Here is a 25,746-nt window from a genome sequence, read left to right as displayed (position 1 = left end):
ACCCTTCCCTACCCCTCTCTCTTAGCCACACACACACACACACACACACACGCACACACACACCACACACCACACACACACACACACACACACACACACACACACACACACACACACACACACACACACACACACACACACACACACACAGAGACAAACTTTTCACAAAGACACACAGTGACATAATTCCCAGAAGAAAGCAGGAAGGAAAAGGTTGGAACAAGAAAGTGTGAAAGGTCAAGCAAAGAGCAGAAAAGCAACTAATCTACCCCATGCAACACTGCACTGACGTGTATTTCTTTGAGAGCTATGGGTCTGATAACATCTTTGTTAACCAACACCTGTGTTCCCAGTACAATGCATGTTTCCTTCCACACCATCCCCCAAAACTTCCAGTAAGGCTGTACGACTCTAGGTACGTGTCTCTTGCATGCTTTCCTTAAACAGTCAGTAGAGAAATACCACACAAAAATGCGGTTTTGAAGTAAAAACATTTATTTTGTCACATTTTCCTATACAACCCTTTTACAAAACATAATACTTAATACATTGCAGGAATGACAATAATAACAAAATGATTAATTGCAAAATTATATATAGATTCATATATTCAATATCCAAAATACATTGCATATATAAAGTAGCACATTTCCCCTAATTTGATTGTAATGCTTCTTAGAGGTAAGGAAGGGGATGTTTTAGATTACTGCTTGGAATGTTTATGCTACACATAACAGGTTTCATCTGAATCAAGCTGACTACTTGACCTCAGTATAATGACCTTTCAACTTTGCATATAACTTCCTGCCAATGCAGAGGTTCGAGCAAAAGCTGCCAATGCCATGCTTGGCTTTGCTTGAACGATTTTAAGTAATGGGATTTTTTTTGTTAAAACAGTACAAAAACACAACAATCTTGGTGTGTCAAAACTGAAAACTCATTCATGAAATTTGACGTTTAAACAGGTGGTTGTGGGTTTATATGGTAATAAAGTCGTTTAAAAAAATCCTTTGTTTTAAAAATAACTCGTTGCTGTGGCAAGACAGTCAGGCCATGAGAAAATGTATTCAGAGTACAAAACGAAACATTCATAAAGTTATTGCCCAAATGTACAGATACAAAACACTTTACGGTTGTACAAATTACCTTCATTAACGGCTTTAAAAAAGTCTGCATTTGACCGAGGTCAACTCGTATTAATCTTATTGGTCTTTCAATACTGTCACATATGAAAATAAATCTGCATAATTTATACAGTAAGATGCTTTTAATGCCTAGTTGACCGTTGATTAAAAAATAATAGCAAATAGGTCTGACAAACGCACAGCGTTCGCGAATCTGAGGATTTCTCCGGTTTCAACCTTTTATGTCATTAAACTGTTTTTTTTTTTGTTCACTTATTTTAAATTTATCTCTTCTTTTTTCCTAAGAGGTACTTAGCACAATGTTGACATTCAGCTGTGCAATAATCTACATTTCTTGCATTAATGTATTGTGTTGGAGTGTGAAAGAATGTATGTTCAGTTTAACATTAATGACTGCAGGCAGTTTCTGTGAAGTCACTTTTTCTGAGATTGGTTAAGAGGAAGACCTAGGATATTCACAAGCTAGACCTCAACGTACACAGATATATACTGTATATATCTGTCTAAAGGAGTAAAGATAGACCACTGTGAGATGTAACTCCATTAAAGCAAAATAAAAGAGAAGTGTCAAATTGGGACCACAGAGCTTTCACATCGATACTCTCATAAAGCTTACCTATTTTATATGTGCTTTGGCTGGGGAGAAACAATGACTCTGACCACAGGACCCTCTGGCATGTTCTGTAAGGTTCTTCAGACTCTGTTTTTTCACCCTATGAGCATGTTCTGTTAGGTTCTTCAGACTCTGTTTTTCACCTTTCTTTGTTCCAGTTAGGAGGAAAAGTGAAGTGTGAACACTACGTTCCAGTTGCCAGATTTTGGTCAGCATTGAGACATTCCCTTCTATAAGGCAGTCAGTCCCCCGCAGATCAACGGGGTTTTGACAAACACGAAAGACGTAGACAGACGTGAGGGGGAGTCAGACATCACAAGTTCCAGATAGGATAAATCTGAAGGAGGCACCTGTGATAACTTTGGGAAGAGATTGAGATTGAGACCTACGGACCCAGAGTCCATATTGGGTGTGGCATCACCCTCAGAGGTGATCATAGTGTTCTTATTGGGTCCTTCCAAGGTCTCAAGCATCTCTTTGTGTGTTTCTTTGGGGAGGGGGCTCTCAGGTTAGCTGTGCAGCTTTGTGGAGAAAGGAGAGCCCAAAAACATTGATTAACACAGACACATACCATTATAAAACAAAAAACAGAAGAATGAAACAGTCCTTTGTCTTGTGAATAAGTAGTACTCCATTCTAAGTGGATTGACAAATCCAGTTTTTTTTCTTCATTTAGTAATATCCTTCCATCGTTTTGGTAAGTTCAGATCAGAAGCTTAAAGAGAACGAGGGAATCGCACTTCCTTTCCTTTGCCTCTCCTTTTTTCCCTCATTTTGGTTTTCCTTGCAAGTGCAGCCAGGCCACTCCTTTAGGCTTGAGTGAAATGAAAGGCCTTAGTAGTAACTCCCCAGGTGCGAGGGCACGTGGGAGTTTGGATGACGCGGGACGCTGGGACTCGGGTAGATGCCCCCGGTGGGGGAGCTCCAGTAGGGGGCAGTGGGTCCGAAGAAGTTGGAGGAGGTGACGGGCATGGACTGTGGGTGCGGCGACACGAAGTTGACCTTCTGCTGGTGACTGTGGTAGGACGGCACGTAGGCCAGGTCGGACGGATACTTGTACATGGTGGACTCAGTGGGGTGGGGCTGCAGTGCCTGGGCAATGCCGTGGAAGTCAAACTTGTAGGCGTAACGCTTGCCGTGCACCTTGGTCATGATGTTCTTGTCGTAGTAGTAGCGCAGCGCGCGGCTCAGCTTGTCGTAGTTCATGTTGGGCTTGCTCTTGCGCTCGCCCCAGCGCCGGGCTACCTCGTCTGGGTCCGTCATCTTGAACTCGCCGTTGGTTCCCTCCCAGGTGATGCAGCCGGCATTGGCGCTGTCCGACAGAAGCTCCAGCAGGAACTGCCACAGCTGGATCTGTCCGGAGCCTGGGGGGTGAGGGTGAGGCGAATAAAAAAGGCATGTTAATCAGAGGCATTCGCCCCACACATAAACAACGAGGCAATTAAAATCTCATTTAAACATATGGATGATTAATCCCCTCAGGATGGAATAAAATCACTGCGGTGAGACCTGACTTCCAGCCAAGTTTTCATTTGCACGTACATTAGATGCTTTTATTAGGACCTGCTGCATTTTACTCAGAGTCATTTTTATGCTAAGTGCTTTATGGCGCTGGTTCAAAACCCAGGAGCCTGCCGGGCCCTTGAAAGAACACTGAAATTGTTCATTACCTGGGTTGGCTAGTCGACTACTTGTCGGCCCCAGGATCTGGTATGGATCTGTAAAATAGGGCAGAGACAATTACTGAATTAGTCACTAAAAGGGCTGGACTGAATTCAACTTTTCACCTGAGTTGCTCACAAGATCTGAGCAAAGTTGTTAACAGCTGCTTGGAGTTACAATGGCTGGGGCACAGTAATGATAACACAGCACACATCACATGATACTAAGCATAGGCATCAAACACACTCAAAAGATACGACACAGTAAATAGGCTAACGTCCTTTGAATAAGTCAAATATGCATGCATGGTCCCTTTGTATATTTTGCAAGTACAAGTTGGATATTTTAGTGTTTTTAATTTAACTTTAGCAATGTCCAAATGCAAAAAATGATGGATGGCATATGGATGTGAGATGGTCAGAGGTGTGGTGTTGGTTTGTTGGTTTGTTTGCTTGTTTGTGTGTTTCACGACGGGCTGAGGAGCTCTTGCTTACCAGGCTGAGGCCGTGGTTGCTCCGTGGTCTTGGACACATTCTGTGTGACCACGGCTGGAGAGCCTGAGACAAGTGAAAAAGAGCGAGGGAAAAACGAAGGGAACATTTAGTTAGAGAGGGAAAAAAAGTAAAGTAGGCCAGGCCAGGCCAGGCAGGCAAGCAGGCAGACATCAAGTACACTTTCCCCCCAACACGCCGGGCCCAGTCCAAAGAAAACAGCTGCAGTAGCTGGTTGCGCCACTAAGTGTTTAATGGGGCTCTAAAGCTCTCTGTGTCCCTTCTCTGAGTTCTCTACCGTTGGACACCTGCCCTGGGGCCTGGGTTTTGGCTTTTGCCGTGTCCTTTCTCTACCTGTGTATTGGTTTCACAAGAATGCGGGCCAAAACGCACAGAATAAAGGGAGACAGAACTTCTGTCCTCAAACACGAATAAGCTGAATATCTGCAGAACACATTAATATTACTCTGTCACTCCACCCATAAACAGTGGTGTGTTGACTTATTAACCGCAGGCAGGCAGGACTGACGGCTCGAGTCTTCACTCACCTTTGCTGCTGTGCATGTTGTTCGACCAGCCTGACCGCCGCACAGCATCATAAGACGGGTCTGTGGATGACAAACAAATGCATATATTTGGTTATATATTTCAATTTAACAGTAATGATTTATAACACCATTAACAATATACATTGTCTCAAATCGCATCACAGAGCCGAAGGACTGCTTTTCAGGTATTCTTGAATTCAGTTTATCATCCATAAATCAACCTATTTGCCTATTAAATGTAGGCCTCAGAGACCTCAGTGCCAAAGATAACTGCCAGCAGACAACCCTAAAAACTGTCCATCTGCCTGCCTGTCTGCTTGTCTGCATGTCTGTCTGTCTTTGCGCCGTCCCCACAGAACCTGAGCAGGATATCTGGCCAAGCAGTGCGGTTTTCTGCTGGCAGGCACGCATGTCTCAGGCAGAAGGGGGGGGGGGGCCCACAAGATGGTTTCAATAAAATTACAGTTGTCGAGAGCAGGTTGCAATACCCGGGCCAGTGCATAGTCACTGGCGATGCGAGAGATGCGAGGCGTTTGTCTCTCTTGCTTCACACCCGCATGCTGATTGACTGTGGTCTCCAGCAACACCAGTAGCAGTCAATCATGTTCAACCATCTGCAGATCATTCGCAATCAACACACACAAATAAATGTTGGTTACTGTCGTGTAAATCAGCGCTACAACAAGCACAACTCACTCAAGTGCAGAATCCTTGTCGAAAGGCAAAACAGGGCATTTAAACAAGTCCCCGCGCACCCGGAAAGCCACAAGCTATTTGAACAGGAGCATTTTTCCCATGCATTCTATACGACATACCATGCTCTCATGCTCGCTCTTATAATCACGCCATCATGCCTCCAAGCACCACACTGATCCCCTTCTCCCATACGGAAATTACTGCAACTTCCATGGAGCTAAATATGATTTTACTTATGTTCCAGTATGTGGAGCTGACCCGTTGACCCTAATTAGGGTCACTGGGGGGACACTCTGGGCAACTACGGTTGACTGGTTGACCCACCGGGACGCCCACTAAAGTCCATGGCTCCCCATTACAGAGACAAGAAGTGATGAAACTAAGCTCTGCTGTTTTTAGGTTTTTTTTCTGAATATTTTCTCAATGTTTCTTTCCAACTTGCATATGATATAATCAGTGGCGGACGACTGGGTTTTTAAGGAGAAAGTGACAAAAACCTCTTCAGTGTTAGATTTGTCTGGCATTCCGTCTGGCTTTCTCTTCTATTTATATAAAGATCTCTGAACAGAGACAGGGAAACTGAAGATGTGATCTGTAATTATGCTGTATGGTCCAGATTGGAGCAGCTTCTCACTTCTCTGGTTACAGGTTTATTGAATTCCTCAGTGGCGTTTTACGTGTTTTCACAGGGATCCGGTGTCGTCACATTAACCAATCTCAACTAACTGCCAGCGACAGGCCATGAGCGGGGCCCAGAAACGTGAATCAACACTGCCCCCCTCTGGAAAAGACACTCACGTTCCCGGAAACCCTGTTAATGTGGATTTATGACACATTTACCATCAACAACAAAGAAAAATGTTGAGCTTGGACAGGCTTTTGGAGCGCTGTCATAAAACAAAACGACACGGCTCATGTGTTTTTGTATCATAACATGTCGGAGGCCTAAATAAATCTGGAGGAAGAGGAGCTCTGCCAGATATGAAGTCCCTCTACAGCAGCTTTGGTTTGAAAAAGAAGAAAGTGAATTTTGTCATTTGGCAATGTAACAATCAGGCCTGAATTATCGTTCATTTTAAAATCTTTCCCCTCCCTTTTTTTCTGCTTTGCAAGCACATAAATATGCTGCTGCAAGAGCATTTTGTGGCTGTGTGTTTTTACCCAGGCTCCTGAGGACAGACGCCAGCCAGAGAGACTGCTGCTGTTGCACCCGGGTGGCACACAGGTAGGAGTGCGGCAGTGGCACAAAATCAGGGGTGCTGAGACGAGGAATTTTCGTCAAAGTCAGACAGATTTCGGTGATGACTGCCAAACGACTGGATGCACTACTCAAAAGGGAGACAAGAAGGGTACCCTCCCCCATCGTTCTCTCTCGCTCTCTCTATTTTTCTTTTCTTTTTTGGGGGGGGGGGGCTAGCATTTGTATACTTGTGTGTGTGTGTCTTGGTGGTGGTTCTAGAGTTGAGCGCCATGGAGCCTGTCAGCTCCAATCTGAAGCAGCGCTGCAGGACAGCCAAGGAGTAGGGCCTGGTGATGGGGGTGGGGGTTGAGTTTGGGGGGGTTAAACGTTGGGGGGGTGGGGGGTTAGTCCTGGGAGAGGAGCGTTTCCTGCCCGCCTCGCCTGCAGACAACCTCTCTTTGTTTTACTGGCCCTTTTCCCCCCGCTTTTTTCACCCCCTTCCACTGTGAAAAAACACACACGGGGCTACCTCCTTCCAAGAGGAGAAGAAAGGTCACAAACCAAAAACTGGGGGAGAAGGAGAGAGTCGAGTTGGGGGTGGGGGGAAGAAAGAGCGAGAGTGAGTTGAGGGAAGAAAAAAAAGTGAGGCCCGCACAGACGAAACACAACTTTGGAATTTGTTCTTTTTTGGGACTTGGGTGGGGGGAGTGGAGCAAAAACAACAGTGGTGGCTGATCTTGCTACTGTCATACCAGGGAGGAAGAGGAAGAGGAAGAATAAACTTTTCTTCGTTCGAGACACAACACTAAAGCACGTAGCTGCTGCTGTCGCTCTCTTTTTCTGGAGACCTCCGGCCATAAGAAGAGTTAGGCTGCTATCCCTAATCCAATCACGCTAAATCAGCCTGAGAAAGCAACAAAAGGGGTGACCCAGCCAAAACTCAGAGCATCTCCTCGACCAGATGGGTCGGTTGCGTAGACCCCGGTGGGAATCGGCAGGTGGGCGCAGAACAGGCACACGTAGATCAGGTCTGACTCGGGGGCCAAATTCTCTGAAAAACGCAGACACAAGCATGAAGCCTGAATCCCTCTCTGTGTGTTGTTTCATTTTTTTCTCTTTTTTTTTCGTTTCTCTTTCACGTTTTTTTCACTCCAGCCCACTCTTTTCGAGCTCGGCAGTGAGTTTCCACTCCAGGCTGGGTGTGGTGCCTGCTCCTCCGAGACCCGACTGCGGAGCGGCTAGTCAAAACAAGAGCGGAGCTGTACCGCCAGTCTAGACCAGCGCGGCGCTCCAACAACAAACCCTGCCTGAGGGGGAACGGCCCGGACGATGACTCCTCAGTATCACTTTCTCTCACAGGGTGTATGCGGAGGGGACATACAGTGCAGTGTAGCACTTCTATTATGTTTGCTTATGATGTGATCAGGCCAGTAAGGCTGTGAGTTAAGGGTGTGAGTGACAAATATTGTCAAACTTCGGAATGTCTGAACCAATGTCAACCTTCACATGATTGTGTAGACATCGTCACAGAGGGTGGGCCACCCAGTAAAATCAGTTTAGAAAGTAAATTGAAGTAAAGTGAATTACTGTATCAGAGTTACAGATACACTGGAAAAATCATATGAGCTGAGAGGAAAAGAAGTGATGATGGACAATAGCTATTCCATAAATGCATAGTCTGCACAACTATGCATCTTCACCATTTCATCAGAGGTTTATATGTGCGTTCATATTCAGATTCACTGACGCAAACATACACACACAAGAACATCTAAACCACACAAACACACTGGCTCTCCTCTCCCCTCTATCTCGCTCACACACACACACACACACACACACACACACACACACAAACACACACACACACACACACACACACACACACACACACACACACACAAACACACACACACACACACACACATACAAACACACACACACACTTACACACACAGACACACACAGGATAAATCTGCAGTGCTCCACCTGGGAGGCCACAGAGCGCTGAGCTGAGATAAAAGACTGGGGAGAGGAGACAGCACAGCCCATCAATCTCACAGTGTTCCACCCGCAAGCTACTGAACACCCATGTGCTAAAGCACTAGCTCTAGATCCCTGTGATGGCTCCACACGCCAGATACACACACACACACACACACACACACACACACACACACACACACACACACACACACACACACACACACACACACACACACACACACACACACACACACACACACACACACTGACTCTAACTCACACATTCTATACACAGAATAAAGGCTCTATAATGAAGACAAATAACACACATAAACTTGAAAAACATTCGGATTCATGCCACACAGACATACACACACAAACACACACACACGCACACATAGTCGGCACATGAAACAAAGCCTCTGTATCCCTAGCGTGAATACACATCAGGGAAATAAACTTGAAAAAAGAACCCACATTCATAACACACACACACACACACACACACACACACACACACACACACACCAGACCAGACATGAACATACACACCTGAGTGACCTAACACATCTCTCCACATTTTTCCACACAATATTGCTCTACCTATTGCTGTATAACCTTCCCAGTCCTAGACACCAGACAGTCTGGAAAGCATTTTTCAGGTCTCACGGTAGATATCCATAACTGTTTTATTCCCCTGCATTAGTTGTGGTCCTACTCTTCCCAGCATATCAGACTCAGCACTTTCCTCAAAAAAACCCACACACAGCAGAGAAGAGCTGAACGAACCCTTTGTTTAGCTCCCCAACAACGTCCAACCATTTAAACACAAATTGCATCAGCCCATCAATCTGTTAGCCACACGGTAGCTCTGGTAGCTCGCACAGAAGCACTGATCCCACTACAAGCCAGGTCAAAGGTCAAAATGTCCTAAGCTTCTCTATCTTATCTGGCTGCTCCCACTGGTACTAATGGAGCTAATGGACACTGCGAGTCCTCCGAGCTGTGCGGACAGATCGGGCTTTTTCAGCAGGCACCTATCTGGGCAGCTTTTCTTCTAACTGCCACCCCGCCTTGATAGGCTCGCTCTCAGGACCTCTTAGGAGCCCTATCAGTGTTATTCCAGCCTATTAAGTGTGTGGCGCAGCGAGCCCTTCCTTGATCCGGTGGGGGGGTAGACGAGGGTCTGGAGGGAGTAGAGCAGACTGAGGCGGAGCTGAGTGGCACTTCAGACGGACATGTCCAGTGGGAACAGGGTCAGATGGTGAAGAGATGGCGGTGTGAAATGTAAAGGACCTTGGACACAGGTCGGTGCTCTCACAAATGGACTGTTTCCATCACAAATGGATGAGTTTAAAACAAAACTGCTTTTTTCTGAATTCTGTTTCAGGCATATTTTTTTCTTTAAAGCATGCCCTATGGAGTATTATTCACACACACACACACACTTTTCCTTTTCCCATAATATAACCGATAAGGCTAATTTATAACAATGAAACCCAAATGTTCCCCTATTCTCCCAGTCCCCCCTCTTGAGGCATTATTCTGTGAAACACCTGTTTCTCCAACAAGGCCCTCCACGTTCTCCTCTTGGCCAGGGAAAGCCTAACCTGGCTTGTCCTCCTTTATTTCCTCGCTGGCCTAGAGGCTGGCTGGCCGGCGCGTGTCTTTTATATTGCTAATTCCCTTCATTCTCCTTCCCCCCGTGTGCTGTGCCCACACTCAGGTAGGCACTGAATAGGCCAGCGGAGAATGGATGTTATTATTCCCACACACAAAGACAACACCTGCCAAGCAGTCCGTGTCTGGCAAAAGCCCAGATGCCATAACAAACACATGGAAATACAACAAGGTGTGAGAGAGAGAGAGTGTGTGTGAGAGAGAGAGAGAGTGTGTGTGAGAGAGAGAGAAAGAGAAAAAGAGAGTGTGAGAGACAGATAGCCAAGGCGTTCAAGCGTAACCAATTACAAATCTGTAGTGTATTATTCTATCACGGTTATTCCATACCAACCGTTAACCTTCATACAGCTTGCGTTTAAATCATTACACAATAATAGGAAGTCTGCTCACTGCTGTGTAAGTAACATCAGCATCAGTACTGCCATCCAAAGCTTATTTATTATACGGCTCTGCTGCGTGTCGGGGTCCTATTTGTCCTGTCAGGATTCATTTCTTTGATAACGACCGGCGGACTATACATTATCCCTTACAAATGAAACGAGTCCACCATGTGGCTTCTGCTGCTATATAAATGCTTGATGATGAAGCCATCTTACCTTCTTTGGCTGCGAGTCTTGGAGACTGATCTGTGTGAGATGGTGTATTGTAGGATAAAGATGAGCTACCTGAAATACACAAGGACAGCATACTGTTAGATTTGTTCATGGGAATATATACCAAAACTGTACAACTCTAATGTGTACATTAACAAACAATTCTACCAAACTGACAACTGACTAATTGTACGTATCAGCTCAGTGTCTCAATTGCATTACCATTCTCACCTCTATTTCTATTGCCTATCTTACAAATATTATTTCTATACATTATTTAGCGTTTTAGTGGTGTAAAATATATTTTGCTTTTATAGCAATAATGGAGAACATCTAATCTGTTCACAAGAGCAGTTCACAAAACACCCAGGAGGTGGCACTGCAAAATTCCATAGGTAAAAAAGAACCCAGTTGTTTTCTTTTAAGAGATTTTATAAGACATAACCATATCAGTGACAATAAATCACCGGAGCTTAGCTTGCCCTCCAAAATACACTCTTGAAAAAAGGCAGATCAGACTGTTGTAACAGCACAGCATTTTTCAGGATCCCAACTGGGCTCCATCAAGATCCCCCTAAAAAATCTCTCCAAATGGACAGACATTCATTTAAATATATGGACCGTGACTCCACAGTCCCTGCCTCAGACGTCAGACATGGGCACCTACGGCTGCAGTCTGGCCGCCATGTCTCAATTGGAGCTGCTGCGAGGCTTATGTCGGCTCGCAAAGAAAACAGAGCGCAAAAATGCACTGGGAAAACATCAGTCTCTCTACTATGAGGGGAGTGCGAGACGCAACACGACGGGGATTTGGGGAACGGGAGGTGGGAAGGAGGGCCGTGTTTTTCTGAATGGGAGAGGATGAATAATAAGGTAAGAGTTGGAGGAGTTTCTTTTCCTTCCACTTCAGGACCTGATTTTGGGGAAGTGAGGGGAGCCCCTCGGCAGGCCAATGGTCTGTTTTCGCTTTTTTTTGTATTTTGTTTTGGGGTGGGGGGTTAGGGAGAAGGGCTGGAGGGAGGGGGGGAGCGGGGGAGAGGGGGGTGTTCCACAGCACACATATTTTAACCTCCAGCCCCCACGCCCCCAGAGCTGCCGACCAGAGGCCAGTGAACAGGGCAAGCATTGTGTTAGACGCCTTCCCCACACGGCAATCAAATGCTGCTGCTGCTGCCCCCCCACCCCCATACAAGAATAATACCACACACCCAACGCGTGAGAGGGAGAGAGAGAGAGAGAGAGAGAGAGAGAGAGAGAAAGAGAGAGAGGGATGGAGAGAGTGAGAGAGGGAGAGAGAAAGAGTGAAAAAGTGCCAAAAAGTAAAGGAAGGAGTAACGGAGAAGATGAAATGTGGTATGTGGAAAGGAGTTGAAAGAAACTTCCCCTTTTCTCTGCCTTTCACTAGCGGTGTTTTATTAAGTTGGACAGAGAAACCCATTTTGCAACTGTCACACCAAACCGCGTGATTACTGGATATGAATGTACACCTGTTTGTTCCTCATTGCTGTGCCTGTGTGTGTGAACAGTGTAAGCTTAGAAATACATACTGTACATCTGTATGCATCTGTGTCTACTTTTATATCTACATATCTATATCTATATCTATATATGTTTCTGCGTGTGTGTGTGTGTGTGTGTGTGTGTGCGCCTGTGTGTTTATGTGTGTGTATATGCACACCCTTGTGTCTCGGCATGTGTGTTTGGGGGGAAGATTTGGCCTTTTCGCCTGTTTGTTTGGACACGCTCTCCCTCAAAAATAACAAACAGATCTGGGTGATGTGACGGGAGCGAGCGATACTGCGAGAGAGAGAGAGAGAGAGATGCGGCTGCTCTTCCTTCCATCCCTCACATCTGCACGCAGTCTGTTTCATTACATAACACATCCATCTGCACCCCCCACCCCCCTCTCTTCCACTGCGCCTCTCTGTGAATGATGGCCTCTCGGATAGCTCTTCCTTCTTATAAGAAACACTCTGAAACTATAAGAGAAATACATGTTTTGGATAATAGTCATAGTAATGGGAGAGAACCTTTGATTTTGGAGTGGGATCAGCCCAGTGCCTACTGTTGGGCTGGGTAGCCCTGTCATCACTCTCTAGACAGTGGGGAGGCACAGACCAAAACCGCAACCTCTTAGAATATGCAGAGCATACCATTCACACTCTGCGGAACCAGGTCGGGAGGCTGTTCTCAACACTTGCACACCACATGCAGACTAAATGGAAGTCAAGAAGACCCACACGCCTGGTGCTAAAACTATATTAACAAACACACCCACACACCCACACCCACACACACACACACACACACACACACACACACACACACACACACACAGACACACAAACACACACATATTCATATGATATATATTCACTTACACACACACACACACACACACACACATACACACACACACACACACACACACACACACACACACACACACACACACACACACACACACACACACACATATAAATGTGATACAATCACACACATATGATATATATTAACTTGCACACACACAAACACACACACAAACATGCACTGAGAGAAAGCACAGCCTAGTAGCAGAATATCTATCAGCAACAGGCCAGTGGAGCAAAGCCCCCACACTCTGGTGCTAATCTGCCAGTTGGGGAGCCTCAACTCCTTACGAGCAGAGAGGGAAAGGGAGGAACCGAGGAGAGAGTGAGAGAAAGAGAGAGCAATGGCAGACGTGGAAGAGGGTGGAAGAAAGACAGAGTGGCTAGAGGAGTTGGAGGGGGGAGAGAAGTGGAGAGAGGGAGCGGAGAGAGTGAAGGAGTGGGAGGGAGGGAACAGCAGAGCCCCCTTAGCACACATGTTTATGGTCTGCATAAACTATCGAGGGACTCCCAACGTCCCCAGTCGCTGCTTCCCGAAAGGCCAGCCGGTGGGCCGCTGCCGCGCCATGGAAAACCGAGTGCTCGGCAGGGCTCTCGGCCCCTTCATCACGGCCACCTCCTGCCATAAAACACACCTCACTCCCTCCCTCCGCAGGTCCTCCACATCGTCTAAAGCCGCAAAAACGCCCGCGCCCGCACCCTCGCCCTTCTCTGGCTCCCTGACGGGGCTCTGCTGTGCGAACCAGCACATGTGGTATCAAACCCCGGACTTTCGCTCGGGCGCGATAAACCCATAGTCCTCCGCCTTCTCCCCGACAGACTAATTTGAGCAAATTCTCAAATTGCGGCCAAATTGAAAGCACATTGGCGAGTGGGCGGCGATCGCTTATAAAAATCTGGATAAGTGACCGGCAATGAAGGCAAAATCACACACACACACACACACACACACACACACACTCGAGCAAAAGTGTAACCGCTGCTCTCTCCTCTCTCGCTCTCTCTCCCCCTTCCCCCCACCTTACTGTTTGCAGCTGGAAACAAAAAGCAGGGAAAAGCCTGCTGTTCACATCGCTTTCATATTTCCACCTTCAGTTGGCGCGTGAGTCAGCACAGACCAGGCTGCTGGTAGTATGGCCTGAGGCTCAAGGTGGGGCTGAGGGGGTTAGGGGGGGAAGGTGGGGGAACGACCCTGCCCTGCTCCAGTGTGTACAAGCTTAATGACACTCAGGAATGATAATCAGACTTTGAATAAACACAAGTAAACGCGCATAATGTACACAGATGTGTGTGACATGATTGCGCTCTAGACACACAAATACACACACACACACAGATTAGTCACACACTGCTAACACATATGCTAATATACACCCACACTCATACACACACACACAAACACACACAAACACACACACACACACACACACACACACACACACACACACACACACACACACACTCACACACACACACACACACAGCCCAGCGCAGATACACACTCACACAGGCCTGCGTCAAGTGGGAGCCTCAGGACCAGACACTTTGCAGGGCCGGTAATCACTAAATACTTCCAGGGTCGGCCTAGCGGTGTCTCAGCGAGTAAGCTAGGAGCAGCTCCAGCCCCACATGAGCAAAGCCAGAGGTCTTTGCTCTGGACGCTCTGCTGCTTGTCTCTGATTGTGTTTGTTTGTGTTACGGGAGGAAAAAGAGATCGGCTTCGGTTTCAAATCGCAATCCCCGGGGTCCAAGTGCAGACCCCACCCCGACACGCACGCACGCACTCACTCACTCACTCACTCACTCACTCACAGTGACACACACAGACACACACACACACACACACACACACACACACACACACACACACACACACACACACACACACACAGACACACACACACAGACAGACACACACACACACACACACACACACACACACATTCACACACACATAAACATGCCCACAACACACACAGACACACACACACATACACATACATCCACATTAACATGCCCACAACACACACACACTCTCATACACGCACATTCATATATACACACACACACACGCATAAACACACACGCACACACACACAGGAACATTCAGCCAACGAACCTAAATATTCCTCCAAAACAGAGTGCCTGGCCAGCAAGGCATGAGACAAGAGAAAAGCTTTTTTTTTCTCCTTCTCCTCCCTTCTTTTTATTTCATTCCACTTGGGCTGCAGTCCAAGGCAATTTCAATCGCAGAATGGAGGATTCCGAGCCACTTCTTCTCTGTCCAAAACACACAATAACTAAATCAAAGGGAGAGTGGCAGCGGGAGCCACAATGCACTGCACCTAAGCCGGCGTAAGTCCTGCGGCAACCGTCCCTAATGAAAACTCGCCTCCCCCCTCCTTCTCCTCCAAAAAGCAAGAGGAGGATGGTAGTCAGAGACACCAAACCTTCTTCTGACTCCTCACAATGGGCCCGTTATGCGTGCAGCGCTTCCACACGCTCTTGGCCCATGCCACCGGCAGAAAACCGTTGACACCCACGGAATAAAGTTCCCATTACATCACAGCCCTGCCCATCAATGTTTTTTTTCTTCCTCCTTCTCCTTATTCTCCTGCTTCTTCTCTCATCGGAGCCAGCTAGAATCGTCAGCTGAAGTTGGGACTCCACCCGTGCTAAGTGTATGTCATAATGTTTGAGGCAGCCAGCTGCAGCCTGTGCCTGTCTGAAGTGCGTGGCGTCAGAGGTTGACCTTCACAGGCATACAGTACACAGTCGCTGGCCCAGGCGTAGCCTAAGCGCAAGCTTCTGGAGCTTCTCCCACGTTGCCTGCGTTTTAATGCAAACAAATCTCGATGCCTGCGTTTTAATGCAAACACAAATCCGCTGTGACTGGTGAGGGCCGTGGGTCAGCTTTTGGCAGCGCATCAGCGCTCCTTTTTCATGTCGCTCCCAGAAAACGGTCACACATACGCACAGATGCACCGCGTCTCCTGGATGTTTTGCTTACAGACTGCATTAGCATGCTGAGCTGGACCGAGGCTGCTTTCCTCCGGCCGGAGACTCTTTGTTGAATGTCACGAAATAGCCGTAATAGCAAGAGCAGACTCTGGAAGAAGAATTCGCAAGAAATTGGAGAAAAGAAGACGAAGAGAGAGAGAGGTAGAACAAGAGCCAGAACAAGGAGAAAAAAAGAGAAAAAAATGAAGGACAAAAAAAAAGTGGAAGAAAAAGGAGAAGAAAAAGAGAAGATGAGAAAAAAGTTGAAATTGGTGGAGTTGCCTCCACTGTAAATTAGGGATAAACTTTCCCGTGCCTAGCAAGGACGAGGGCCTCACTGCACTCCTGAGGCTATGCACCTGGGCCCCCTCGTGCAGAGCAGTATGTGGTTGCGGGCACTCGGATGGGGAGAGAGCTTGGACAGGATGGTTATCTAAAGGGGGGGGGGGGGGGGGGTTAGCATGAGCATGAGGCGGAGGAGGCGGAGGGGGGTAAATTCTTCATGGTTGTGTCTGCTTTGCCAAAGAAAGCAAAACCTCCCGACGAAAGAAGCAGGAATCAGTCGGGATGTAAAACGGACACTTCCTAGTGCGTAACTCGAGCAAGACAAAGAATCCATGATAACTTACAAGACACTATAAAATGTGTCTTTGACTCGATGCTGCACAGACACCCCTGAAGGCCAGTAACTCTCTCTGAGGAGGAACGCTGTCAGAACCTCGAAGATCTCCTCGAAAAACTGCCACTACTAATGGTCCACCCATTGTATTCCATTGAGTCTGAGTCTGAGTCCGAGTCATAACCCTAAATGAAAACACTCCCAGTAATCTTAAACAGTGGTGATTGGGGGGGCAGAGATGATGATTCACACTTACTGTCCCTGAGGTAATTGAGATGTGAGAGCAGGACCTCGGCGTTGTAGGCTGTGGTGAGCCTCAGGAAATCCTCCTTGCTCATCTTGCACAACTCCTTGCCATCCGTGGTCTGAAACATGGCCGTGTCGATCTCCACCAGGCCATATTCCTTAATGGCCCACTCCAGCCACTGCCGCACGTGGTCCGGGGACCACAGCGATGGATCTGAGAAACAAACAAACAAACAACATATATTTATCTTAGAGTATTTGGTCAAGGCACTGACATGAACACACATTTTGGTCATGGAGAGTTTTGCAGATGGAGGATGAATCTAGGTTCTGCGTCTGTTTCTGAACAGTAACTGTACTGAATACATAGTGCATTTACTGAATCAGCCATTGTTCATGCTGAAGTCTATGAAGGGAGGGGTTTATTTCAGAAAGCCCCCACACCTCTGCTCCTGCCCTGAATATCTCTGAAGTGCCGCTGTGTTTTCACTATGGTTGGGAAAAGCATTTCAATCTATAAATTGTATCTTTTTGACTTGGGAGGCAGGCTGTTTGTTTAAACTAAGAATATAGGGAAAGATTTCTAGATGGTTGAACGAAGCAGGAGAATAGTACCAAAACATAAATGGTACCAAAACAGACTCGCTAAGAATAGGAATGATGGTCAGACACACTAAAAACAGTCCACAAAGAACACATTCTTTGGGGCACTGTGGCCTATGACACCAAAGTCAATACTGATAACGAAAACACTTTGCTTTAACGCAGCTTACAAATGTAACAGTTTGCCTCAAAATCACTTTTTACAAACAAACTGCTCTTGTTTCTCTCAGTGTTGGCTTTCAACAGCAACGATATCCAAATATATAACCCAAAACATCACACATGAACATCTGAGGCCTGCTGTGTGTTGTGTCATTTGGTCTACATTACTGAAGCTGTGTTGTGTGTTTGTTCAGCCAATCTGTTACGAGTCAGCCAGAGGCAAATTAAACTAGCTAAAGCATCACACAATATTAACCCACGACCCTGCTAAAGCAAAGCTGGGGTTATAAAAGCATTTATAGAAAATTAACACATTTCTGATGATTAGACATGTTTGGAGGTGAGCTGCTGAAAAGAGGGTACTAAAATCCATGAATGAAGTTTAATAGCTAAGCATATAAAACAAAGAGTAAATAAAGACTAAAATGTCTAAGATTTTTTTGAAGTTTATATAAAACACAAATGATCAAATAGTTATTACCTGCTGGGACTATAACTCTCCTCTCGTTGGTGGTCATATTTGGTGGGGGAGCGTTCTTCTCGTCCATGTAACTCCCGTAGCCCATCTGAGTAGCGTCTGAGCCGCCCACCATCTTATTGCATTTGCCCACGCTGCAGTCCACCGGGGACTCCCTGACACACGGATACCACAGGGTTACAGGCAGCCATGTGGATGCATAACTAACCACAATAATATACACTTATCAAAACCAGACAGATACCTACCGTAGGAACTCTGAGAACTAAAGCCACAGAGCTCTGACATTGTACAAGCGCTATACAAAGACTGATGTTTGCTAATGGTATGACTGCTGTGCATCAGACACACACACACACACACACACACACACACACACACACACACACACACACACACACACACACACACACACACACATACACACACACACCCTAGGCCCCTAAAAAGGGGTAGAGTTTGACTATAGGGATTTGTCAGGAGGACTTAAGAATTTAAAGCTCAGCACTATTTCAACAAGAACTGAGTCAGAAAGAAAGCACTAAGTAGCATCTAGACAATATATCGGCCCTACGTGACTACGTAATAGCCACACAATTGCTTTACAACATGACCAAAATATACTAGCCTATTTATTTAATTAGCTCATGCATAACAAGGCAGTGATTCTCTTTTGGATCAGTGTTTTATTTGACTTTAAGCAGAAAGAAACAAGAACCAAAATGGCCAGGTTAACCACAAATGTGAGAAAAAAAGATAGGTCAGAGGCTGCTGTCGACGTGGGCATATGCTCGTTCAAACTGGCAGTCTCAAACTAAAAAGCTGAAAACTGATTGGTTCAAGCTGTTGACACACATGACATGAACATCCCTCGAGTCCTACCTGGATCCGTTAATATGGTCATATTCGCGTTTGACGTTGACTCGGGCTGGCTGGTTGATCCACTCTTGCTGGGGGGGTAAGGGGTTGATTTTGTGTGGCTGTCCGTAGTCCTGTGCATTGGATGCAGTCATGTCTGTCTTGGGTAGGGGAGCAGCAGCAGTGTAAGGAGGCTCAAACAAGGACTGGTCTTCACTTACCACTGACAGCGCCTCCTAGGGACAGAAGATGGAAATGTTAGTGACTGCAAAGCAGGGAAGGAAAAAAAACAATATCAAACACATCCTAAGTTTCTGGCTTGCTATTGTAAAGTGAACAAAGACCACAAGAAAGAGAAATTCATGATCAAAAGCCTTTGATTCTGGCTTCTGTTGTGTCTGTCTGTCTGTTCTACATGTGGTAATGAACTATTGGTCTGGCTGCTTTCACAGAGACCTTGAACATCGGATCAGTTTTTGACCTAAAAAAATAAATCGAAGACAGAAAAGACAACAGAGTCCTGATGACTCATCAGAGGTCATCCGTGTGATGACCCCTGTATAGCAGGAGCTCAGCTGGAATGATGTAGCTTTATTAAAGAAAACAAACGCACAGACAGGCCCCCTCCGGACCCAACGCTCTCCCCCCTCTGATTTCCGATCATGCTGTAACCGTGCCATGCCATCTTCACACACACACACACACACACACACACGCGCGCGTGTGCGTGGGTACTTGCCACTGCCTGGGGAAACTGGCCATTTTCTGTTTTTTTTTCCTTTTTGGTTTTTAGCCCCCCCACCCCACCCCATTCACAACTTTTGGCCGATTCCTCTTCCCTTCTCTCCATGAACCTGCTTTCCTTGCTGAAGCCCTCCGAAGCCAGACAGAATGAAATAGATTTCCTCTCGCTTGATAGCTCTGTGTCAGAACCACCTGCCAAGAACCTGCACCTGCTCATATCTACCGACTGATACCGGCCCATAACTCTCTCCATGTCGTGCAAATAAGAGAGGCATCAGAGTACACCAACTACTTTCATCCATCAGACATTATTGAAAGACACCACCACCAGTGATCAACAGGAGAAAGACATACATGCTAACTCCAGCATTAGATACAAACATGTACAAAGGAGCTCAACACACTTAAATGTTTACTCAGCGATTCATAATTATCTTTTCTAGCAGTAGTGGTGGCAACAACATTATTTACTCAACCTTAGTTTTCATCTTGTTCGCTGTTCCATGGAAACACTACTCATGAAGTTAGTGGCTTAGTCCTTTGTCTTCACCCTTTATCGTCAACATTCTGGCTGAATCAGAAGACTGTTTGTGATCCAGTCTGGTCTAGGAACGTCTTCACTTTCCAACTAACTACATTGATTTGAATGGCAGAGCCAACCCTGCCGGTACATTAGAACTCATCTCCACTATCACAGTGGCCCACGCCAGAAAGCTGGTCCATGATAAGTATGGAGAAGTGTAGGAATGCCTCGGCTGTGCCAGATAAGGGCAACACTGCTATTATGACTGTTGCACGTTACTTTTCAGAGACATATCAGCCACCACCATGTAATTCATGATTGGCAGTCATGCTTTCCCAAGATTACAGTGGCTTTTAAAAATAGGAAAATCTAATTCCATACATGCACACTGTAGCAAAACAACGGCCGAAAGGAGAACTGCTGAACGTTGGCATGGCTCAGACAAGGCCCGCATGCCAGGCTCACATTCTGTACTGCTGCGTCCTGGGATTGTCTGATGTGTGATGTCTGATCCTGTGATTGACTACTTGCTGATGAAACTATAAAACCAGAAGGCTGGGTGAGTAGAAGAAGAGACATCACAGCCTGGAGTGTCAGAGTATTTCCTACCAAAATATTGCGATGGCACACACATATTTTCTTCCATAAACATATTTGAACATGAAAAGACCGATTAAACATTATGGAACTGCAAAATGAAGAATTCTTAAAAATATAACTCGCCTGCTGTCATAAACATTTGTGTAGCTATTGGTCCAGGAAATGGAAGGTTTATCTTCTTATAAGTCTACTAATATATTATGTCCCCGTGAAATAAGGAGGGCTTGTGCAAACATTTCTGCAGTCTAGAGGTAGGTATATATATATACCTAATATATATACCTACCTCTAGACTGCTGCCAATCCTGACAGAGGCACTTCCAGTGAGTCATATGGGCAGGTTAGGGTGGATTCATCCTTTCCACCCAGGACGCATGCAAGTGGTGATGCAGGAGGCATTCCTGTCTTTTGTTTGGGGAGGAAAGGGAAACCTGACAGGAAACTAGATTGTGCTGAGCAGGAAACCCTCAATGGCGTGATACCCCCCTCCTTTTCATGAGTGGCCTCTGCGCAAAGTACAGCATAAAGAAACTACCTCAAAATATAATGTTCTTACTGACCACATGTTTTAATCTGTTATTATTATTATTGTTTATAATATGAATAATAATAATATTGTTGTTGGTACAGATTGATTGATTTGAGGAATTCTTATCCTCAGGTGGTTTGATAAATGTACTCAGTGATATCTATTACATCGTTACACGTTTACAACTAAATCACAACAGGTGGTTGGAAATAATATATTGTAGATACACTAGACCAATAAGCCCATGCACACTCCCCTAACACACACTGCACCAAGAGTCAAATATCTTCTAACCACAGGAACTCGCTTGTCTTGAAGCAAACACGTTTGGTTGTATTTTTTATACGAAATTCTAAACTGCCACAATGTACTTCTTAAAGACTGATGCAGGCCAACCTCAAGTAGATAATAGATATCGAAACAACTTATTCCAATAGGCTAACAGTGCGTATTCCCTTAACGAAGTTGTCTGGACCCATGTCTCACCTGGCCATTCACTGTAATACCTTGCTATAATACCACGGTCTGTACTATTCATACACGTTTACAAGTTTTGTACCCTATCTGAAAACTGCGGAGCTAACTTTCCTCATAAAATAAGGGTAAAGCGCTATTCGCACCTCTCAATCCAAAATATGATGATTTGTCAACCGCAAGACGTCTTGTCCTTACCCTCATGAAATACCGCCACAATCATCAAAACACGGCTGCTTTACATTAAGGACACCCAAAGCACTTCTACCATGCAGACACGCACACGTTGTCTCGGATCAAAATCCTATCCTTGTCATGTCCGACAAATATCTTATTTAGCTTATTGTGGGTGGGCTCGGCGTGATCGTCTGCGTTTTGACCCGTGAATGGTGAACAGATCCCGGGCGCGGTGCCACCACTATTGCGCAGCCACATCTCTGTGCCCACGCTACATAGCTTTACAAACCCACGCATATATCTAGGCTACATCACTTAAGCCACAACGCATATTTCTGCTTCATCCCATAGGCTACTCCATGTTTTGCAGTAACTTAAGTGTATGTCTGGCGGTGAAGAACGTACATCCATTTCTCCAGCAAAATAGCATTTTTTTCCCACTTAATCCCAGACGTGCGTCTACCGTCACCGTGCGCTTGATCCAAATTCGAGAGTAGATCCTGTCTAACGGTCCGGCATCTCTTCGCAGCTTTTCAAACTTTCATCAGAGTTTCGTTGTTAAGGAAAAGGAAACATGGAAGAAAGAGGAAAAAGGGAGGAAATGTGGCGGTAGCGTGAGGAGTAAAAGTAAAGTCGACTGGCGAGCTTTGCGCTGCTAGCCGACAGAGAACCCCGTACAGTCGGGAGGCGCAACTCCCGAAAAGAAAGCCCCCACAAAATCGAACACCCCGTCCTCCACCCTTACCTTAATAGTTCCGTCCATTTTGGGCAATTTTCAGTGGACCCCAACAATATTCCAAACATGACACGATCCTGAATTAATTCCAGCCCCCGGTATGTCGCGGAGAGAAAGAGACAGTTAACCGGATGGTTTTTTTCCTCTAAATTTGGGAAGTGAAGTCACTGCTCTTGAGTAGGAAGCAATGTGTGTCACTGCAAGCCCTGCCTTCATTACGGCACCAAAAAGCAGGATACTTGTCCCAAGGAGATAAGCGGCGAAAACAATGGAGTTGCTTTCCTCTTTAGATGTTTTTACTTGGAAATATTTACTGGATGCTTGCCATTCCCTTGCATTTTGAACAGTCGCTTGTTTGTTTTGAGTCAACTATCAGGAATTCCGTTTCTGAGTTCTCACTTTAATTATATTTTTTATTTTTTATTTCGCGGAAACACTTCCATGATTCAATCAAAGATTGTATTAAATTGTATTACTATTTTGTTACGGTTCGTTATTTTCCCATTAGTTTACAGACCTTTAATGTTTCTGAATTGTATTTTCTCCTCAGTTTCCTCGACAACTGAACGATAAGATAGAGATATAACTTTCAAGACCAACAGATGTCTTCCTTGACTGTGTAGATTAAAGACCCGTAAATCAAAGACGAGAAATACAAATGTAGGGTACCTGTGGCGGAGACTTTGGCGATCTAGCCTTTATAGAGGACGTCCAATGCTCAGTAGTTCCCTTGAAATACCATTAATAAAAGCCAAGCACGCAGCTCCCCAGACACAGAAGAGCACAGATCTGCACTACACGTGTGCGTCTGCTATTAAGCACGGAGGTGAAATATGATGGAGTGTATACTTCCAAGATTTATGCTCTAGGGTTTGCATGGGAAAACGGCACGTCGGCTGAAAAACTATGCTCACCTTCTATTACGGTTTTATGTGGCAGCTGCAACCACCTATCAACAAAATGAAAGTATTCATCTAATAATTATTATCAGTCTATATTATTGGAGATGTCTCTACCACTGTTTGTATTACTGTTATGAAACTCATTGCCGTTACTTTCAGTTAGTGGTGTGCAGAAATGTAATATGTCGATGGGGTAATATAGAAAGGATTTCTTAACTCACACAGAAAAACTTCCAGCCTCTCACAAGCAAGTCTTATATGTCCATAGACCCCACCCCCATGCGTTCTCTCTACCTTCTCAAATAGCCCTCATCAATTCAGGCACATTATTTCAGCGCAGATGCTAGACATGGAGCCAGCGCGGAACGTGACCAGACCCCAGACCAAGAGGGCCGTGCCTGAGGGAGCGGCTGCACTTCGGCGAAACAGAGCTTGCGCCGCCGCGACTGACAGACGGCCCGGCCTGTCTGCTCACGACTTGGGGGTCTGTTGGGGGAGAGGCCCCCCCGAGACCACCACATCTGGATCCTGCTAGGGGTCAAGGCTTCTCCTGCCTGAGGCCAGCGCAGCGCAGCGTAATTAAGGGAGACACCTTGTTTAACCATTTAGAGTCAGTCTCTTTTCTCTGAGTACATTCCTCTTTTCAAAATATTTTAATAATCCAACTTTCATAAAGGTCTATTCATCTACATTGTACTTAAAAAAAAAAACATAGGTGCCTTGTTGAATTCCTATCCGTATAAACTGAATGTCCAAAAGGATTCTTAAGAAATTATCAGTGGTTGTTGAGATCAAATCTACCTTTATTGTATTCAGTTCATTTTTACATACTTATTTAATTTTGCATCCTGGGCAACAAGTTTATCCTTTGTGGGCACGTATATTTGTGAAAAAGTGATACCATTTCATGGAGGGGAGGTCTTAACGGTCGAAACATGTGTTTCCCTAGAGGGGGAGCTGAGAGTGCACTATTGTTTTAATTAAAACGACATTATCTCGGACCAAATGGCGCGACGGGTTCTACATAGAAGAAAGGTCGGGCGATGAAAGAGTTGCTGTGACCAATGACCTTATTACGATTCGCATCTTTAGTTATAGGCTACTCCAATGAAAACGATTCAAAGTAGTGGTACTTCAGCACGTCAGTCGTTGTATCTCTGTCCATTGTGGCAGATGTTGATTATGATTTCAATAGCACATGACAGGCATGGATATTCAAACCATAAAATATTGGGATTTTTAAAAAAATAAAACGCCGTCAGACCTACCTACTTTTTTGAATGGAACCAATGTTTTGATTGACCATGGTCTCTTGTGATTATGTGGCTTGACATCCAGCCACCAAAAAAACAACCATAATCAACCATATTAATTATAGGCTATTGATCTGACAGTCTTCTGACATACACAGCTGAAGTGAACTGCAGTCAACCCCACTAGAGGATAATCACTTATTAGATTTAGGAGCGCTTTCATAGATGCCCAGTAGTTTTTTATCCTCAGTCGAAACAGACTAATTGAGAAGATAATGATAAAACTGTGTAAAACTGAGGTACTTTGTATGAACTACATGTTATATGATTTTGAAAAAAAAAGCCTGATGGGATAAACCTAAATTCCAGGTACTACATAGGTTTTAATCCGTACACAATTGCAGGTCATGATGAATGCACTGGTAACAAACATTTTCGAAGGCCAATAAACAGATGCACGTTGGTTTATACAGCGAGCCACAGAACATCTGGCTCGACGCTGGAATTTGACAGCCAGACATTTCTTCCAACCACGACCTGTGGGAAGCCAGTAGCCCCACACTATTGGAAACGCAGTGAAGTGGGTGGAATCCGCTGGGGTTGGGCTGGGTTTTAAAATGTAAAATGATTACTCTTCGTCACCCGCAAGAGCTCGCGACAAGGCCAACAAAGGCTTCCAGGCCGACTTCAAACTTGCAACAAAGACCCATAGAAATACACGTATTATTATTATTGTTGTTGTTGTTGTTGTTGTTGTTGTTTGTGAACCATCCAATACAAATATTTGTGTTTGTTACTTGGACCACATTAAAATAAGCCTGATGGTGACAAACTAAAACACAACAATGACGTCTAATAAATTCACTTTTGTGACAAACG

The 25,746-nt window shown here is 45.4% G+C and overlaps 1 protein-coding gene across 2 annotated transcripts; it reads right to left on the bottom strand.

Moving 5' to 3' along the window:
• Positions 1-474: 474 nt before the first annotated feature.
• On the bottom strand, positions 475-22,850 carry fli1 (Fli-1 proto-oncogene, ETS transcription factor). 2 transcript variants are annotated; one of them, XM_080844433.1, is made up of 9 exons: positions 22,722-22,850; positions 18,954-19,165; positions 18,075-18,226; positions 16,839-17,042; positions 10,598-10,666; positions 4,460-4,519; positions 3,915-3,977; positions 3,429-3,476; positions 475-3,122 (listed from the first exon to the last, which is right to left on the bottom strand). In XM_080844433.1, the coding sequence occupies exons 1-9, from the start codon at positions 22,737-22,739 to the stop codon at positions 2,593-2,595; spliced, it is 1,356 nt and encodes a 451-aa protein (XP_080700559.1). In that variant the 5' UTR covers positions 22,740-22,850; the 3' UTR covers positions 475-2,592. The 2 variants fall into 2 exon arrangements, with proteins under 2 accessions (XP_080700559.1, XP_080700560.1); XM_080844434.1 differs by lacking the exon at positions 22,722-22,850 and adding an exon at positions 22,382-22,453.
• Positions 22,851-25,746: the final 2,896 nt, after the last annotated feature.

This window comes from Sprattus sprattus (genome assembly GCF_963457725.1).
Source record: "Sprattus sprattus genome assembly, chromosome: 9".
NCBI lineage: Eukaryota > Metazoa > Chordata > Actinopteri > Clupeiformes > Clupeidae > Sprattus > Sprattus sprattus.
The sequence above is the reverse complement of the archived record's forward strand: the minus strand, read 5'-3'. Positions and strand labels throughout refer to the sequence as shown.

Bases quoted from the DNA above. Each gene is read 5' to 3' on its own strand.
- fli1 (XM_080844433.1), bottom strand. The intron at 4,520-10,597 runs GTAAGATGGCTT...TGTCATCCACAG, and splicing joins AAGACTCGCAGCCAAAGAAG to ACCCGTCTTATGATGCTGTG. The intron at 3,123-3,428 runs GTAATGAACAAT...CTCACCCCCCAG, and splicing joins TAGTCGACTAGCCAACCCAG to GCTCCGGACAGATCCAGCTG.